The following is an 18,760-nucleotide window of genomic DNA, read 5'->3' on the forward strand; positions in this document are numbered from 1 at the left end:
TAAGAAAATGCACCATGCACTCTCCCTGTATAAGACAACCCCTTATTTTAAACTTCAAAAATTTAGGAAAAAGACATAGTCTTATACATGGAAAAGTATGGTACTTTGCTCTATTTGTGGCAGTGTCACAACCTCCTGGCAGAAATTTGCTTAAGCGTGCTGGCGTGCTTTTCATGCTTACATGAATTGCATCCGTGAATCTGCTAGGTCAGACCTAATAAAAATAGTTTACTACCAATAAAGTGTCTCAGTCATCGAGGTGTTGTATAAACAATATTAAAAACATAAGACTGGACTTGCCTGCAGGCTTGCAGTTTAAGGAGACAAGAGGGAAATAAAGGGTAAAAAGCTCCAGGAAAAAAGATGGGTGAGGGTGATAGATGATCTATTCCCTATGGCAGCAAAAAAGAACTCAGGAGATGGTTTGTTTTTTATTTATTTATGTTTTCCTACATTTACACACACACACCCCTTTTCCTCCAGTGAGTTGTAGCGGGTGCATGTGGTTCTTCCCCTGCCCCTTTTATCCTCACAATGCTCTGTGAGGTAGGATAGGCTGAGAGACAGTGACTGGCCTAAGATCACCAAGTGAGGTTCATGGCTGAGTATGGATTTGAACCCTGTTCTCCTAGGTCCTAGTCCAGCACACTTAACCATTACCCCACACTGGCTGGCCCTCCCATCCTGCTGGCCTTTGCAAGTTGGCTTATGCTTTGGGGCTCATAAAAACATTAAGCTTTACATAAATTTCTAGCTAACACAGCCACAATGTGTCTTAAAAGTGTCGCTGCACAGGCGATGGGACTTGAGGAAGAACTACAGTTCCATGGTTTGACTGATTAGGTTTCTTTTAGCCATGTTTCATGCAGACCTGGCATCTACCTACATTGCGGCGTTGTTCTTGCTCATCTTTGAGAGTCTCTGAATGAGGGACTGAAGTAAACTGCATCTCTGGGTTTACAGTACTTAACCAGAAGCTGTATTCATTGGTAAAAAATTGGCATGTCCCTCGCTGACCCTGGCATTCAATGAAGGGTGCTGATCTGAAGTCCTCAAGGCAGCTTCCAGTTGACATGAGAGACTGTCCACCTCCCTGGTCACCAGATCCAGTGTGCTGAAAGAAACAGGAAAAAGAAGTGGAAGTTATCTCACCCTGTACAGTTTTACTCGGTAGCCAATCACACTGAGCTCAGTGAGACTCATTTGGATAAGACTGCGTAGTGGGGAGGGGTATTACTAAGAAGGGTGGTGGGAATGGGTGATTGGCTGATAGGTGTGGTAAACCTGTTGACTGTTAACGACTGCAATTGCAACTTATTACCAAACTTAAAACCATGGAGAGACCTGGTCTGAATAGAGACATTGAATTCTTATCTCATTATACATGATAAAGCTACAGGTGAAACTCGGAAAATTAGAATATAGTCGAAAAGTGCATTTATTTCAGTAATGCAACTTAAAAGGTGAATCCAATAGATGAGATAGGTGCATGGGATGCAAAGCAAGATATGTCAAGCCTTTATTTGTTGTAATTGTAATTATTTGTCATTAGGCGGGTCAATTATAAATGGAATGTAATTAATTAAATGTAATAGCAATGTTTATTTTTGTATTATTGTAACTATTTGTTTTATTACTGTGGAATTTCCAAAAGAAAGTATTTGTAAAAATAAAAAATAAAATAAAAAATAATAAGTTGCATTACTGAAATAAATGCACTTTTTGACAATATTCAAATTTTCCGAGTTCCACCTGTATTTTAAGCCATCTCACCCCTTGCTTTTTCCTGTAATACCAATTGCAATCATTAACAGTCGTCAACAGATTTACCACACCTATCAGCCAATCACCCATTCCCACCACCCTTCTTAGTAATACCCCTCCCCACCCTCTCACTATATATAAGAGTCTGGTGACTTCTGTTTCAGTGTATTTGAAGAAGTGTGCATGCACACGAAAGCTCATACCAATGATAAACTTGGTTGGTCTCTAAGGTGCTACTGGAAGGATTTATTATTATTTTGTTTTGACTACGGCAGAACAACACTGCTACCTACCTGTAACTTTCTTACAACTAAATCTCTTAGATTGTAGTACTGACCAACAGAGTTGGCATTTCTGATAAGGCGAAATGAATTCTCACACATACAGTATCACTGTTTTCCTGCCACCTTTCTACCTCTTGTGAAGTATTTGTGGGTGTCGTTTTTGGCTTGAGTAAGCACTGCATTCCCCTACATTGCATTGCACCAATCCTGACTGAACGAGCATTCTTAATATTTGAAATGACACAAGTTACAAGATAAGCAACTCCTTCCTCTTAGTAGAAAGACAACAGTTTTACATAGCACAAAGACAGATAATGACTTACATCTTCTAGTTTTGCTATAGCTTCTGCAGTTTTCATTTTGGGGTGTGAATGGTAATAAAGAGAATTGATTTTGGCCTATGGTTTATGTCGAAACCAATCTTCATTTAATTAGAACTTGGATCTAACTCTTGGTTGGCAGGATACTGTGGACTCAATTCAAAGTCTTGTGTTTGATCTTTGAAATTCTTCATAGTTCAAGAATGCAGTACCTGAAGAACCTGCATCTTCTTCCCATATATAATTCCTGTGCCCACAGTTTGCTTTATTTATAAAAATATTTGCATTAAAAATATCATTAAAAATATCAAAGGGGTTCCCAGGGATGCCAGACTTAGTGCAGACACCTGATCAGCGCACCCAAACTCCTGAGCTCATTGATCTGCCAGTCTCAGCCTCCAGGAGTAATTCTACTGAATGGCTAAATTTTATAACACCAAACATAAAACCATACAATAAAGCCAGAAAAAAGTTAATAATCAGGTGCCATTTTTATGCCTTTGCAAGCTGAAACAAGGGAAGTGTCTACAAGAGAACAGGCCTCAGCAGCAGCCCCTTGCTTGGAGGCACAGACTATGCCATTTTAGCAGCAGATGAAGACCATACAGACTTTTAAAATCAGGTCCATTTACCTCTTAAGTTACAGTGGTTATTTGCTGCTGGCATGGTTTCAACTTTATCGGGCAACTGATAAATACAGTAAAACAAATAGAGACAAGATAAGGAACCATGTTGGCAAACCAAAGGAGCGAAACATCTACAATCAATTAGCAAATGACAAATCAGTTGAACATTTCAGAAGAATGTCCCACTAAATTCAGCTGAACCTTCTCCCAGGTAAGTGTGTTCTCATTCATTCATTCATTCATTTTATTCAACTTGCAGGCTCAGTTTCAGTGATTAGCTAGCATGGTTAGATCCAAATAGTTCCATGGAAGAGCCAAGTAATATTCCATCTTACCATTAAAAATGAGTAGCCTATCCATAGGCTTCCCCAGTTTGATGGACAGGGAGGAATGGATTGATCTTGACTATGAATTGCAACAGCTTGGGCGGGAGCTTCACAGACAGCACATCTGCTAATGTAAGGTTGTATTTCTTCTTCAGAGAGGGGCATCATGGGCAAAGGGGCTGCGCTTGACAGCCAGTAAGATTTATCATTTCGACTTGCATAGTAGCAGACCTGATGGACATTGCAATAGGCAAAGGGCATGGTGCTGAACACAGGGAGACAAGATCCAGCAAGACCTAGAATAGATGGTGGAGGACATGCACACATATAATTACCAATCCAAAACACTTAAGTTCTTATTAAAGAATAGTTTAAGTTAGTCTTGAGCCTTATTCCACAGCAGCACTACGCAGCCAGGTATTGATGCATAAGGACTTTGGGTGGGTTTACAGTATCTGGAGGTGTATGGAAATTTCAACAGCAATCATTGTCACCTGTGTCCAAGAAAAGCTAGCTATGGAGAACACATGTTCTCATGCTGTGTGTGTGTGTGTGTTGTGTAGCCAAGAGTTTTCACTTCACTTGTTTAAGTTATGCAATCCTTTAACCTCTGGGAATGTTAGAATTTAAATTAAAATGTAATTCACTACCTTCAGAATTGGGAAAGGTGAGTGAGAGTACCATACACTAAACATAACAAGGTCCCAGATTCAAATCCCTGGCACCTCTAGATATTGCTAGAAAATACCTTTGTCTGAAACAGAGTACAAAAGCTATTATTAAAAGACAGCAAATTTGCTACTCTGCTTAATTCCTAAAATTCAACTTGTAGCACCTTGGGATTGAATGACCAGTTCCCTTCAGAACTTGCTCGTTTTAAAACAAATGTCTTTTCTGCTGATGTAGTACCATGATTTTAATGTCCTGGTCCATTTCATCGTTAAAGTAATGCTTAAAATTAGCAAATAAATATATGGTAACTTGCAGGTGTGCTCAAGCATATAAAAATCTGCTGCAAATAGACCAAAAATTAAACCTCCCAGGTTCACCACCGACAAGGATGTGTTTTGCACCCAGCAGAGATAATGAAGGTTTGAACAGGGAAAGAAGAGCCTCTGCAGGGAAGTGCAGGTTGAATAGCATAGGTCATACCAGTAGCTGGTCACATCAGTTTATAAGCATGCTTTATAGACAGCACATACGACAATGAAAAGTTGGCCAATTCCAATATTGGCACCAAAAAGATACATACCTACCACCCCAGATTTTAATGTTATATGCAACCATTTGCAATGAAAAGCATTTTTCTTTCTTTAAGGAGTGATATTGCAGTCCTCACCAAGATCTTGATTATGAGCCTTCTCCTGCCCTTCAAGATACAGCAGGCTATATCCAGTCCACAACCTTGGCATTCCCTCTGGGCACAGTGGCACTTGATCTGATTGACTATGAACAACAATCAGGAACCCACCGGCAGCTCTTGTGTTAGGCCCTGGTGGACCTGGCATTCCAATTTCACCTGGAAAACCTTGCAGAGGAAAGGTAGAGAATATTCCATTTAAAGGTGGGACACATTAAAGAGATGCTTTTCTATTCTTCAGAATAGGCTTGATCGAAGCATGCAAGATCCTAGACCTCAGGTTTTGAATTTAAAACAAATGCTCAGAAGTTGGAGGCAACAAAATCTTAAGTCACGTTACAGCTGTGTTGTAAAAAGGCAGTTTCTGGAAATGCAACACACAGGGAAAGGCAGCTTATCTCTTCCCTACCTCACCATAAATGCAGCGAAAATGCCATCCCTCACAAACTATGAGCCCTAGAAAGAATTCCCACTAGTCCCAATAGAAACTATTTTTCTAAGGCTTGCTGCTGCACTGGGTGGAGCAATTCTTGTTGCGATTGCACCTGGGGCAGGATGAACTAAGCCTCCTATCCTGTGCTCTGTGTTCATAACCACCTCAGTGCCTGTAAATAATTAAGGGGGGGGGGTGAAAATAAAAGCTACATGCTACACATTTAGCATAACATATAACTTGGCTGTTAGATTCTTTGATATGATATAACACCAGCTGAGCAGCTGAATGCAGGTTCTATTAACAGTTTCAGCCGGGAGCCATTACCACCAGTGCAAAAAGTAAAAGAAATTATTTGCAAAGCTAGTACTTTCCCCAGAAGTATGGCAAATGACTGCTTGTGGCAGAATACCTTGTAATCCTGTGTATCCTTTTTCTCCTATGTTACCTTCATCACCAGGGGGTCCTGGTGGCCCAGGCAAGCCATCTGGACCCTGTTGACCCAATAATCCTTCTTCTCCTTTCTCTCCTGAAATATAATACAGTGCAGAAGGAGTTGCGCTAAAACCAGACCATGTCATTACCGAGGAGGCAGGTTTAGTCATCTGAGGACTATCCCTGCCTCTGGGTCTGGTCTTGACCGGATGGATACTGGATTCAACAAGGGAGACCCACATGACCTGAAGGTGCTGCTGTGCGATGCCAGGTCAATGATTCACAAGACCACTGCCATCCATGACTTGATCGTGGATGGAGGACTTGACCTGGCATGTGTAACAGAGACTTGGTTGGATGAAGCAGATGGGCCTGTCCTTGCCGCTGCTTGTCCTCCAGGTTTCTCTTATGCACAGCAACCCAGGCCTTGTGGGCGGGGAGGGGGGGTTGCAGTGATTTTTTTGGAAGTCATTAGTTTGCACCAGGCGTCCTATTGGGAAGACCCAGTTTTCTGAGTGCATGTTCTGGAAGTTGGGCAATAGGGGCAGTACAGGATTCCTTTTGGTGTACCGACCTCCTCGCTGCACCAAGAATCCCCTGCCCGAGCTGCTTCAGGTTGTGGCGGATGTTCTCCTGGAGACACCTAGTTTGGTTGTCCTAGGGGATTTTAACATCCATGTCGACACGACCTTACAAGGGGCTGCTTGGAACTTCGTGGAAAGCATGGCCTCCATGGGGCTGTTCCTGAATAAGTCTGGCCCAACTCATAGCCACGGACATGCCTTGGACCTGGTGTTCACCTCTATGGATGTTGGTGTTCTGACACTAAGTAAAAGCGAAACTAAAGAAGTGCCATGGTCAGATCACTTCCTGGTGTTATATTTTGTGTTTATTATGTGTGTTATTATAAAATGAATATTATTATTTTTGGGGGGGAAAGAGAAAGAACTATATTTCACATTCCATGCTCTAGAATTCTTGGCCATTTTACTAAAATCAGGGAGGAGGAACCTGTGACCCTCTGGATCCAGCTGCCATGGTTGAGGAAATCAGGTGAAATGGAGGGGTTTGGGGATGAGTTGAGCTTCCTTTCCAAGCTATGTCACTGTATCAGAAAAAAGTACTGGTTTAAAACAGGGATGGGGAACTTGTGGCTGTGAGGAGGAGCTGCCACTATTTGTTTGTTCTGCTACAACCTACTGAAATCTTCACACAGTGCACAGTTAAACTACGGTACTCACTATCCCCAAATGTAATGATGATCACCAACTTGGAGGGATTTTAAAGGGGAGACTTTAGATTGATTCAGCAGAGCTCTTATGTTCTTAAAGTGCTATGATAAGTTGTGGTCTCTTTTGTAAAGATATCTGATTGGTATCAGATAAAAATATGTGCTTAAATAATAGAATGAATAGGAAATGTAACAGAGGAGGTTGATGTTCTTCATGAATGCAACCCAAACTGAAGCCAACATGGGAGTTGTGTAGACTTCACTAGGATAGGTGAGCTGAAGGGATGATACATTATTAAAGGGTTCGTGGTGATTCTGTCTCTTCCCTACCACAAACATTGCAGACACACAGAATTACTTACCTGGGGGACCAGGGAAGCCTGCTGGCCCTCTTAATCCTACGACACCTGGTGATCCTCTTGGGCCCAATACACCAGGAGGCCCTGGAATCTTGGGACATGAGGAATAATCAACACTTCCAGGTTCTCCTGGGTCACCTGAAACATGAAAGGACTTTAAAGCGGGGGTTAGGTCATAATCATATACAGTACACACTTACCTGGAATGAGTCCCACTGAATTCAATTGAACTTGTTTCTGAGCAGGCATGTAAGGGATTGTACTGTTAAATAGAAAGGTTGGACCCAGAAACAAGGTTGGTAGGCAGAGAATTTCATATAGACTCCCAATGTAATTCAGCATGTACCAAGCATTTGACAAACCACCCTTTTATGTTATTGCTATAGATTCAAGTGCATAAATGACCTAACACAAATAAATAGCAGGGAGAGATCAAGTGTATAATGTGATTTGCTTTCCACATAACACTTATGCTTTTGCTGCAGCAGTAGCATTTGCATTATATAGACTTTATTGGAGAATGACTTTGTTACGAGAGGAGGGTCTCACTTGGGGAAAAGCAAATGTTTATTCACTTTTTTTTAATTTTAAAAAAGGAATGATACATTCAAGTGCTAGTGATTTGCACACATTTTCCTCCAGTATTAAGAAAAGTAAAAAATATGTAGGGGCTCAAATATTGCAGGATGTCACAGGGCATAGATGATAGGGAACACTGTGCAGGATTGTAATACAGAATTTCACTCTGGCTCCTAAAAATACCATCTTGCTGCCCAGGAAATTCAGTATATTTTCAAGTACTGGTCTGTGAGCTCCACTGCAGCAGCATGGAGCCATGGGAATTTTCAGAGAAGTAATAGAGGGTCATGACTTTTTTGGCACAGAGGTGCAGAGTAAATCACAACATGCTTAGAGGGCTGATCACATGCCTCATTACATGTTCATTTAAAAATCCATTCCATTTCTGCATCTATTTTTATTTTGCATGAAAATTAGCATTTAAATATGTATTTAAAATATTTTTTGAAGTATTTTCTTCCCTAAATGAGTATTTCTAAGCACATTTTTACCAGGATGCGGGTGGCGCTGTGGTTTAAACCACTGAGCCTAGGGCTTGCCGATCAGAAGGTCGGCGGTTCAAATCCCTGTGACGGGGTGAGCTCCCGTTGTTTGGTCCTAGCTCCTGCCAACCTAGCAGTTCGAAAGCATGTCAAAGTGCAAGTAGATAAATAGGTACCGCTACAGCAGGAAGGTAAACGGCGTTTCCATGTGCTGCTCTGGTTCACCAGAAGCGGCTTAGTCATGCTGGCCACATGACCCGGAAGCTGTCTGTGGACAAACACCGGCTCCCTCGGCCTATAAAGCGAGATGAGTGCCGCAACCCCAGAGCCGTCCGCGACTGGACCTAACGGTCAGGTGTACCTTTACCTTTCTAAGCACATTATCTAAAATATCATGTTAGAATTTTGATACTTTCTTGAGCTGAGAATTAGACCACAAAAGTGCTAAATCTGAAGGATAGCTACCTCCAAATCTGCACATTAGTTCAGAAGATGTGGATCAGATCAGTTATTAGCAATTTGAACTAAAAGACAGATCTTAGCATGAAGAAAAATAGATTGACACCCAGTGAAACTTTTTCACTTAAAAAAACAACACCAAAGCACTCATCCTTCTCTAAGCTTACCTCTGCAACCTGGTGGATTGAATGCCGAGAATCAGTTTGTGACAGCCATTTCACATGCAGGAGGGAGACCAGCACCGTGCAGATGGTTTAGAACAAGAATGCAATGAGAACAGTGATAGCTTGCACATGGCATTATCATTTCCCCCAACATGATTATGACAAAACATGGAAGCATCTGTCTACAGTGAGTGAATGCCTTCAAAAATTACTGTGTACATAATTTTTAAAAAGGATAAATGCCTCCCTGAAGCATAAGGAAATGGGTGGCCAAGGCTATCCATCTCCTCCAAAGGTGGAGTGAAGCACCTTGTTTCCCCTCACTGGAGTGATGCCACTGAAATCCTCCCAAAAGCACCTGGCTCAGCTTCCTTAAGACTTTTTAGCAGGAACTAGGCTGTGTCATGATAGGACGTGGGTGGCGCTGTGGTCTAAACCACAGAGCCTAGGGCTTGCCGATCAGAAGGTCAGCGGTTCAAATCCCCACGACGGAGTGAGCTCCTGTTGCTTGGTCCCTGCTCCTGCCAACCTAGCAATTCGAAAGCATGTCAAAGTGCAAGTAGATAAATAAGTACCACTCTGGCAGGAAGGTAAACGGCATTTCCGTGCACTGCTCTGGTTCGTCAGAAGAGGCCTAGTCATGCTGGCCACATGACCCGGAAGCTGTCTGCAGACAAACGCCAGCTCCCTCGGCCAGTAAAGCGAGACGAGTGTTGCAACCCCAGAGTCGTCCGCTACTGGACCTAACGGTCAGGGGTCCCTTTACCTTTACCTAGGCTGTGTTATCCTCATTCCCAGCTAATGAAAACCCAAAGGGTCCCTAATTAGCCCACCCAATGTCCCAAAATGCAGAGATCAAGGGGAGAAGAGAGGAACTGAAAGAGGAAACAGTGAAGGAAAAGAAGTTTTTTAAAAGCTCTTAATTTCGTCAGACCGTAGGAGCCTGAGCAACTCTCTGCCTATCGATTCAGACACAGCTGCTCTGGGAGGCAGGAGGTGATTCCTCCAAAAAGAAGTCCTGAGCCCTGTAGGAAGCACCATCCCAATGGTGGGAAATGCACACTCAGGAACTTTTCTATAGGCTGCCATGAACCTTTGTTTTCACTGTCCTCTGACTTTGCAATCTTCCTTTCAGCTTGATTGCAACACTGCTGGACTAAAAACTATTTCAAGACGAGGCTTGTCATTCAGTACCATTAAATACGTATTAATTTCTAGTAAAGGCATAGGTAAGTAAATGAAAAACAAGCAAATGTTAATAGCTTACAATTCAGGAAGTATGGTATTATTACAGTTATAAGTATTATTTATTACTGTATTATTCTCCAGCATCCTTTTCAGGCATTCCTTTCATATACAATATGCCCTTCATCTTAATTTTAAAAAATCAAACTCTTTCATAAGCTGTGTATATTTGTCACTTAAATCAGCATTTGAACAGGCCTCATGTATAGCATGCTAAGTATATGCATAGCATTTAACCCGCAGACCTACATCACAGACTGTGTTGCTGAACCATTACTCAGCCAATTGAACAATGTGACCCACGTTGCTATGAAAGGACAGAGTAGAACTTCGGTGCTACTGCTCTTCCTGATGTGGTATAGCAGTCATATGTGTAAGTAGAGATGGGTTTAGAAAGCAGGAGGGAGGACTTGGGATGCACTGTATTAGCTGCCTAATCCTATTTGCAGGGGACCCAGGTGGCGCTGTGGGTTAAACCACTGAGCCTAGGGCTTGCTGATCAGAAGGTCGGCGGTTCGAATCCCTGTGACGGGGTGAGCTCCTGTTGCTTGGTCCCAGCTCCTGCCAACCTAGCAGTTCGAAAGCACGTCAAAATGCAAGTAGATAAATAGGAACCGCTACAGCGGGAAGGTAAACGGCGTTTCCATGTGCTGCTCTGGTTCGCCAGAAGCGGCTTTGTCATGCTGGCCACATGACCTGGAAGCTGTACGCCGGCTCCCTCGGCCAATAATGCGAGATGAGCGCGCAACCCCAGAGTCGGTCACGACTGGACCTAATGGTCAGGGGTCCCTCTACCTCTACCTATTTGCAGTGTGGATCTGCTCCATTCTTCTGACCTAGAATATTTGCAACTAAGAAAATCTACTGCAATGCCCCCCTCTCACTAGCTGTGTGGCTGGGTAGAGCATTGCAAACATGACCAAATGTGAATTCAGAATGGTCACTGCATACAGCAAGGTATAAAAAAATGTTAGGTATTACCTTTGGGACCCAAAGGACCAGTTGATCCTCGCAAACCTTGATCTCCAGGCTCTCCAGGGGCACCAGGAGGTCCCTGTGGGCCAGGGTTTCCTGTTGGACCTTAACAATGAGAATTCAGATGAATTAAGAAAGTTCTGTTATTGGATTTGCTGTATGCTAAACTCATTATCTCAAGCCATACCTTTTGAGCCTTCTCTTCCTTGATTTCCCGTGATACCTTTAGGTCCAGGTTTGCCAGGAGGACCAGGAATCCCAGGTGCCCCCAAAGCCCCACAGTCACCTGGGTCTCCTTTAATGAGAATAGTCTTCCCTGGAGGACCAGGTTTGCCTGGGAGACCTGGAATGAAAATTAAGTACTGTTGGAATAAGCATACTAAGCAAGGATAGTGGGCCGAAGCAGGCTTGTACACATGTCTCCTTAACAATTGGGGGGTGGGGATTGTGGTCTTTGGATAGGAAGACAGAACAGTATTCAATATCCTTGGGTTGGATCATAAGAACACAGGAAGTTGCCATACATAATATGACTACTGATCCTTGTAGTTCAGTAATACCTCCACGTAGGGTGGGTAATGTGGTGAACCTCCAGCTGTTGTTGGACCACAGGCCCTATCCGCTCCAGAAAGCATGCCAATAATCAAGGAAGATGGGAGTTGTAGGGCACATCTGGATGGCACCACCCTGCCTATATTGACTGAGAATAGCCCTCCAGAGTTCCCTCCCGCCCCAGTCCTACTTGGGAAATCCTGAGGAGTGAACCTGGGAGCTTCAATCAACATTATTTACCACTTACAGTAGCTATAGCCCTTATACCTGAATCTTCAGTTTCTCGTATTTGGTTTAGGAACAGCCAACAGTTTATATGTAATATTTGTACGTTGCTGTTGTTGTTGTTTAAAGTCTGCTTCAGTGCCAATGGCCTTCAAAGTGGTTTACAGAATAAAGGTATAGCAGAGATAATTATTTGATTACTGTCTCCAAAAGGAGGGCCCTCTCCTGCTCTCAAACTCAATTGGAAAATAACATTTCTGCTACACGTCTAGCACATAGGAGGGTTCGTTCTACTTTAACTGCTTTATTATGCCAGTCATACCTCTAACACCATCTAATCCAGCAGGGCCTTGGTCACCTGGAGGCCCAGGAAGTATATTTACAGAAGGCTGTCCCATAGGACCGGCAGGCCCAGAAGGACCTGGCTTGCCTGCAAGAAGAAGAGAGTTTATTGTGCTATTTTATATTTTAGGACATACCAAAACGTTGAATATTGACCAATAGGAACCTCATTGCAAATACATTTTACTCTATGTTGTGTGGATTCTATAGTTTGTTTGTGTGGCAGAACCTTTCTTTCTTTCCAGCACCATATATATCTAAGATAACACAAATGTTTCCCATAGTGCATTTCCCTTGCTTTAATTATTTGTGAAATCTGCTTACATGAGTGTCCCTATTGGCTGCTGTTCATGACATTTAATAAGAAACAAACATCAACATCCTGCTCTTCAATGGGGTAGTAATAGATTAGCTGCTTTCCTCCCATGGAGAAAACTGCTTCTTACCAGGAGGACCTAATAGTCCTGCATCTCCAGGGGGACCTGGACGGGAAATTCCTGGTAGCCCAGGTTCTCCTCTGTTGCCTTTTGGCCCAGGTTCTCCTATGCATCCTGCAGGCCCCATTTCACTTAAACCTTTATAAAGGGAATAAAAAATGCACACAGAATGAAGCTTCTTAATGAATGAAAGACATATGCATAGACACCCAAGCACTTCCTTTCCAGGTGAAGCTATCCAAAGTTGGCCAACTCTTTCTCAATGTCCATGCTTGTTCATGTGGAACTGAGGCAAGTCAGTTGCTCTTTCATAGCCTAACCTGCCTCAAAGAGTTGCAATGAGAATAAATTTGTGGGGTGGAGAGTAGGAAGAAAGCATGGCCCTTTGGAGGACACATGCGATAAAAATGATTTAAAAAATAAGATTTTCAAGAAATTGTGGTCCCTATGGCCCCTAGGTCATATCCCAGGATATTCAGCTTCCTCCTTCAGCCTCAGCCCCCTTTATCCTCCCCAAAGACCGCTCAAGATCAGTAAGCACTTCAGAGCAATACCCCATGAAGCATGGGGGCTGTTGCTGGAGGATAATATTTGTAACCGCAGCATGTGTGCTTTCGCACATACGTTTAGGCTTTGGGTTCCAATATCTGAGTATGGTCCTATCAGGTATATATCTGTTTGAAATGCTACAGATAACCTGGTTTGCAAAAGGATAACTCTCCATAGCTGTTGCCCTCAATAGAAATTCCACAACACTGTTTTTAAAGCCCGGGCTGATTTTCACCATGCTAGCATTAACTAGCATCAGCTGAAGCCAAACCTCACATAAAATTTAAAATCTATTGTTTATTGTTAAAATTAATGCCGGTTGGTGGCGTAATATTTGATTGAGCCTCTACTAGCAATTCCATCCCCCCCCCAATTATAATTTTATAATAGTAGTTTCATTATTTACCTGGAGATCCTGGCAAACCCTTTTGACCCTGTAGTCCATTCAGGCCATTTAATCCAGGCGGTCCCGAAAGGCCTTTGAAATATTGCAAGACAGAGAAAAAGAATGGAGGGGACAATATGATGCAATTCCAACAAGAGTGAGTACACCCCCTGCTCTGCAATTAGCCTGAGAATGAAAGCACCAGTGGGAGCTTCCCACCCTTTAGGTTAATGGCTGTGCAAGGGGTTATCTTTGCCAGGATCTATGCTGGGGAAGAAAGAAGAGGGTACAAAATATAAAACAGAGTTCTCTGAGGCAGACTTAATGGTCCCTTCAGGAGCTGTTGGCATGAGCTCCCTGGCTTAGGCTTCTGTGTTTCTGCCTTCCCTCAGGGCACACCTGAAAAACTTAAACAGCCCCAAAGAGGGTAGAGGAGGAGCTGACTCAACAGTTTTTTTTCAGGCCCCTGATAATCATTTTAGGGGCTAATAGTATGTGCTTCCTGGCCTGCGCTTCTCCACTTCTGCATTGCTTCAAAGCACAAAGTAATGTATAATTTATGTTATCACCTTTGGTCCATATCATTACATTCACTGCCACATGTTTTTCACAATAGTTACCTTTTCTCCCAGGACTGCCAGGTAATCCTTGAAAACCTGGAGCTCCCAAAAAACCAGGATTACCTTGTTCACCTGGTGCTCCTGGAACGCCTGCAGCTCCTTGGATACCTGCAGGTTGAAGACACAATCCTCATAATTAAACAATACTTACATTTTCTCCATAATATTCAATATATATTTTATGATTATGCTGGTTGCTAGGAATGACATTATTGTTAATTGCCTCTCATGTATGTCCCAAGTTGATGTACAAAATATAGTAAAAATAACAAATAAATAATTACAAAACAGCAAGATGAGATTAAAAGAAATACAGCATGGAACCTTTCCATTCAGCTAGGAAAGCTTGTTGGACTTTTTCCCACAGGGGTTAGGATGATCATAATCTTGACTTTCATGTATTTTCTGGTTTGATTGCATGTTGATGTTTCCTTTTCCACTGGCGTCATCATGGCCCATAAAAGCTCATTATGTTTAAAGTCCAGTTAATTTTTCCCCCACTTCCACCTCACCTGGGAAGCCAGGTGTTCCTGAGTATCCAGTTAGTCCTTTGGGTCCCTGTCTTCCTGGTCTCCCTTGGACACCTGTGATTCCTTGGTCCCCTGGTAATCCATCAAGTCCTTAAACCAAACCATACAAACAAAGCAACTCTTACTGTAATATATTTTTAGTGAAACCGTTTTTAAATGGCAAATTCCATGCATACACAGGTATGCTTCACTGCTCAGGCAAAGTGTATTAGCTTTTCGGAAACACATTAGTATATTGTCTTCTGCAGCTTCCTTCCATGAGCGGAATAGAGCAGGATGTAATGGAGTGAAGGCATCTCACTAGGGTTGCCAGACTCAATAGTGGACAGGACTTCTGTGCCTTTAATTGCCCTGCTCTCTTTTGAGTCTGGAAACCTTAAAGAGAAACCAGCAGACCCTTTGCTTGTAAATTAACAAAGGGTCTGCTGGTTTCTCTTTAAGGTTTCCAGACTCAAAAGAGAGCAGGGCAATTAAAGGCACAAAAGTTCTGTCCACTATTGAGTCTGGCAACCCTACATCTCACTCCACCATTCATCCACCATTTGCTGTGGATGAAACTGTACTGAAAACCTAAAGTATCTCACAGCTTCTACTAATTTGCATTTATAAAGATTGAGCAGATGAAGGCAATGACTGACACAAAGGTAGGCAACAAGAGTCCCAAAGTAACAGCAGCATAACTGAATATCCAAGGCTAGCATGAGGTTTGAAACGGCCCTGGCCATCTTACTGTCATCCCCTGATGAGCTTACCAGGTGGCATAGGCAGGCAGTGGAAACAAGGACAAGCGGCTGTGTTGAAAAGAACTGCAACTCCTGTCTCAGGGTACTCAACTGGGTGACTGCAGCCATAGCCATCTTCATTCCTCCACAGTGTCTAAGGATTCTAGCATAGCATTGCAGACACAGCAATGGACTGGGGCCATAGGCAATGAAGATGGTGGCTCAGAGTATCAGTAGTGATGCCCCAGCATTTGCCACACACTGATGCTAGTTGTGACCCACAACATCTCAAAAAAAAGTAGAATTGCTTTTCAGTTTCTCTTGTCAAATTGAAAGCTGTTTAAAGTGTTTCTTTCAACCCCCACTATGAACAACGGAGGAGATTATCTAAAGAAAGGTTGGAGGATAGCAAATTTTTGTTCTTGCTACCAGCATAGCCCCTAGGACTGCCATTCTACACACCAGTTTCATATGCATGCTGATATTTGCCATGGTGAACACTGAAGTGTGATGGGAGATGCAGCTTTATAAATGTGCAAGAAATGTGAGTGCATGTGCCCAGCATACACTCCTGTGCATTTACAGGGACATATTGTCCTTTCACTTCACCGTGATCAGCTGGGAGACATGCAGGGAGCACATGAAAAATGTGTCTGTAGCATAAAGTATGGATTGGAATTAAATCATTGCTTCAAATCATGAAGCCATAAATGTATGACTCAAATTAGTGAAAAGATATAAATACACAAGAAGATATACTAATTAGATACCTTGCCCATTGATAACCAAATAACCAAAAGAATCATCACCTGGCAATCCTCGATCTCCTGCAGGACCTTTCTTACCAGGCTGACCATAAGAGGCAGCTGGGTCACCTCTGTTACCTGCAAAAGTAGCATCTCATGTTATAAGTAACTTCTGAAACTTTTAAACAACCTGTAGTTACATTTTTTAAAAAATAAATTCCCTTTGTTTGCCAGTAGAGAATATTTCAAGGGATCTTAATATATGTCAAATGGTTGCAGGATTACAGTCAATGATTCTCCTACAAAAAAGAGCCTAAAATGTGCAACCACAGCAGCAGAACAAATGTGGATATTGGTCTTGACAATCTCAATACAAACAGAGAAAGGTGCTTTACCTGCTTACTTATTAGGCAGGGACACTAGTTCACAAAACGAATCTTCATGTTTCTGAATCAATCGTTTTGTAATGTTCAACTAATTCAATTCTGTTTTATCATCCCAAAAGTTTGCAATAACCTTTTATGATACTCATTTTGTTGTGTTCTCCAAATCGTGTAATGCCATATAAAACTCGTATGGTGCCAGCCTTTCCCTTCAGCATGATCTATCAAATCTTTAATCAATGTATATAGCCAGCATGATAGTATTTTGTTACCAGAAACTATTTCTATTTGTATACAGTTGTACCTCTGTTGTCAAATGTAATCCGTTCTGGAAGACCATTTGACTTTTGAAACGTTTGACATCCGAAGGCGCGATGGGCCTTCCATTGAGAAAATGGAGAAACGCGCCCATTTCAATTTCCAAGGCATTCATTTCCGGGTTTTCGGCGTTCGGGTTCCGAATTGTTCGGTTTCCGAGACGCTCGAAAATTCCACTGTATTCATTTCCCCTAATGCATCAACAGAAATCTGAAAAGTAACTGTCACGCTTAGATGTGTTACTATTGCAGCATTACCTTTAGATCCTTTTGCACCATCAAGTCCTGAACTTCCTGGAATCCCTGGCAATCCCTGTTCACCCTAATTATTTTATCAAAAGAAGAATGCCCATCAATTATACATAAAATTTACAGCACTTGTCTCTGCAAATTAAAAATAAATGAGGGTCTTGTTTTCTGTGTCAAATTCTAATCTTTTATAATATGAAGAACTGAAAGAAAGAGTTTGTGTGTAATTAGCAAGAATGCATCTAAAACAGAAACTGCTTCAGCCTTCCTCTGGATCCCTGCCTTCTCCTTTCTGATCTCTATTCTTCCCACAGAAGACTTTATGCTGCTTGAAGATTTGTAAGTGGTCAGTGTAAACTCTGTAATACAGACCTATTAGTTTCTTGTTCAGCTTGCTTCAAGACACTGATCATAATGAGAATTGCACAAAACAGTAAATATGATGATCATTAGCTCTGAGATGGAAAAGCAAGTAAAAGGCAAATTTATTCATTCATATTTGACCTGCTGGCTACTGCTTACCAGAAAAGAGAAGGGGGAGATGGTGGGCAGGTGGTACGGTTGCACCAGCAGAAACGGTGGATTGGCTCTGCTGATGGGTTTGCACCACAGCAGCCTTGCCGCTGCCTTGCATCTCTCCCTTCTGCCCCTCCCAGCAATTATCTGCCAGGAGGTCAGGTAAGCACCTCCACTCCACCACACCATCCACTACTGATAAAAACTTATACTGTATCCTACCCTTAATCCTATGACCCAAGGGCAGACTACAACAATAAAAACACAAAATGGCAAACAGCAAAACACGCAATACAGCCTGACAAAAAATACAAGTATTCAGTTGCCACTTAAAACTGGAGACATGGGTGCCGGGGGAATGTGTGCCACAACTGAGTGCCAGTATTATGTTGCATACTTACCCCCCCCCCCAAGGCTTTCCTCAAGGGTCCTTCAGATAAATGGCTAAATACAGCATTAGACTTTCAAACGCTGTGACAATATTCTCACCCTACCTGGTCACCTTGTGGTCCTTGAAAGCCAGTGATTCCTCTCAGTCCTGCGGGTCCTGGGAGACCGGGAGGCCCTTGAAAACCAGCCTGTCCAGCATCGCCAGGTTCGCCTTTTCGAGTACCTGGAAGTGCACTTCTGCCTGGTGATCCTGGGATTCCTCTGAATCCAGTGTTGCCTTTATCACCTGAATTTATTTCAAGAGCTTGTTGTAAGTTGTTACGTTTTCTAGTCACAGAAGGGAATGCAAACCCTCCCCTCAAAACGAAACAAATCAGAAAAACTACAGAACCTGGAATTAAAAAGGGAATCTAGCATATTGTGCATCAGAACAATTTTGCTGTGTGATACGTAGATACAACACAGTAGTAAGAACCAGTGTTTTTTTTCTGGGGGTACTCCAGTACCTTTTTTTCCTAGAAGAAAAACACTGGTAAGATCTAGACAATAACTTTAAAAAACTAAAAAACAAACCCTTAGGAGGAGAGGTTTCCGTTTTTGTTGAAGTGGTCTCATACTGAGGTCATATGAAAGGGATGTGTAGTAAGTACCTAAGACCAATTAAGGTTTTTGACACTTATAATGTGAGTTTATATTGATTAGTCTCAATTTATATTGTGATCACTGAATAGGGCTGTAAGCTCAGTGGTAGAGCA

At 42.3% G+C, this 18,760-nt stretch overlaps 1 protein-coding gene across 6 annotated transcripts in view; it reads right to left on the minus strand.

Moving 5' to 3' along the window:
* Window positions 1-418: 418 nt before the first annotated feature.
* COL4A4 (collagen type IV alpha 4 chain) overlaps window positions 419-18,760 on the minus strand; it is a 72,931-nt gene continuing 54,589 nt past the window's right edge. For 5 of the 6 annotated variants that reach the window (XM_088669027.1, XM_088669030.1, XM_088669028.1 and 2 more), the window contains 15 exons: window positions 18,110-18,291; window positions 17,109-17,172; window positions 16,214-16,288; window positions 14,665-14,772; window positions 14,153-14,260; window positions 13,554-13,625; window positions 12,608-12,736; window positions 12,142-12,249; window positions 11,230-11,385; window positions 11,049-11,147; window positions 7,142-7,276; window positions 5,526-5,642; window positions 4,660-4,848; window positions 3,330-3,616; window positions 419-1,114 (listed from right to left, as the gene is read on the minus strand). In XM_088669027.1, coding sequence (XP_088525153.1) covers window positions 851-1,114; window positions 3,330-3,616; window positions 4,660-4,848; window positions 5,526-5,642; window positions 7,142-7,276; window positions 11,049-11,147; window positions 11,230-11,385; window positions 12,142-12,249; window positions 12,608-12,736; window positions 13,554-13,625; window positions 14,153-14,260; window positions 14,665-14,772; window positions 16,214-16,288; window positions 17,109-17,172; window positions 18,110-18,291 — 2,093 coding nt within the window. In that variant the 3' untranslated portion in view covers window positions 419-850. The remainder of the gene's footprint in view (window positions 1,115-3,329; window positions 3,617-4,659; window positions 4,849-5,525; window positions 5,643-7,141; window positions 7,277-11,048; window positions 11,148-11,229; window positions 11,386-12,141; window positions 12,250-12,607; window positions 12,737-13,553; window positions 13,626-14,152; window positions 14,261-14,664; window positions 14,773-16,213; window positions 16,289-17,108; window positions 17,173-18,109; window positions 18,292-18,760) is intronic. The other variant, XM_088669032.1, reaches the window with a different exon arrangement.

This window comes from Zootoca vivipara, chromosome 5 (assembly GCF_965207765.1).
Source record: "Zootoca vivipara chromosome 5, rZooViv2.hap1.1, whole genome shotgun sequence".
NCBI classification, from domain to species: domain Eukaryota; kingdom Metazoa; phylum Chordata; class Lepidosauria; order Squamata; family Lacertidae; genus Zootoca; species Zootoca vivipara.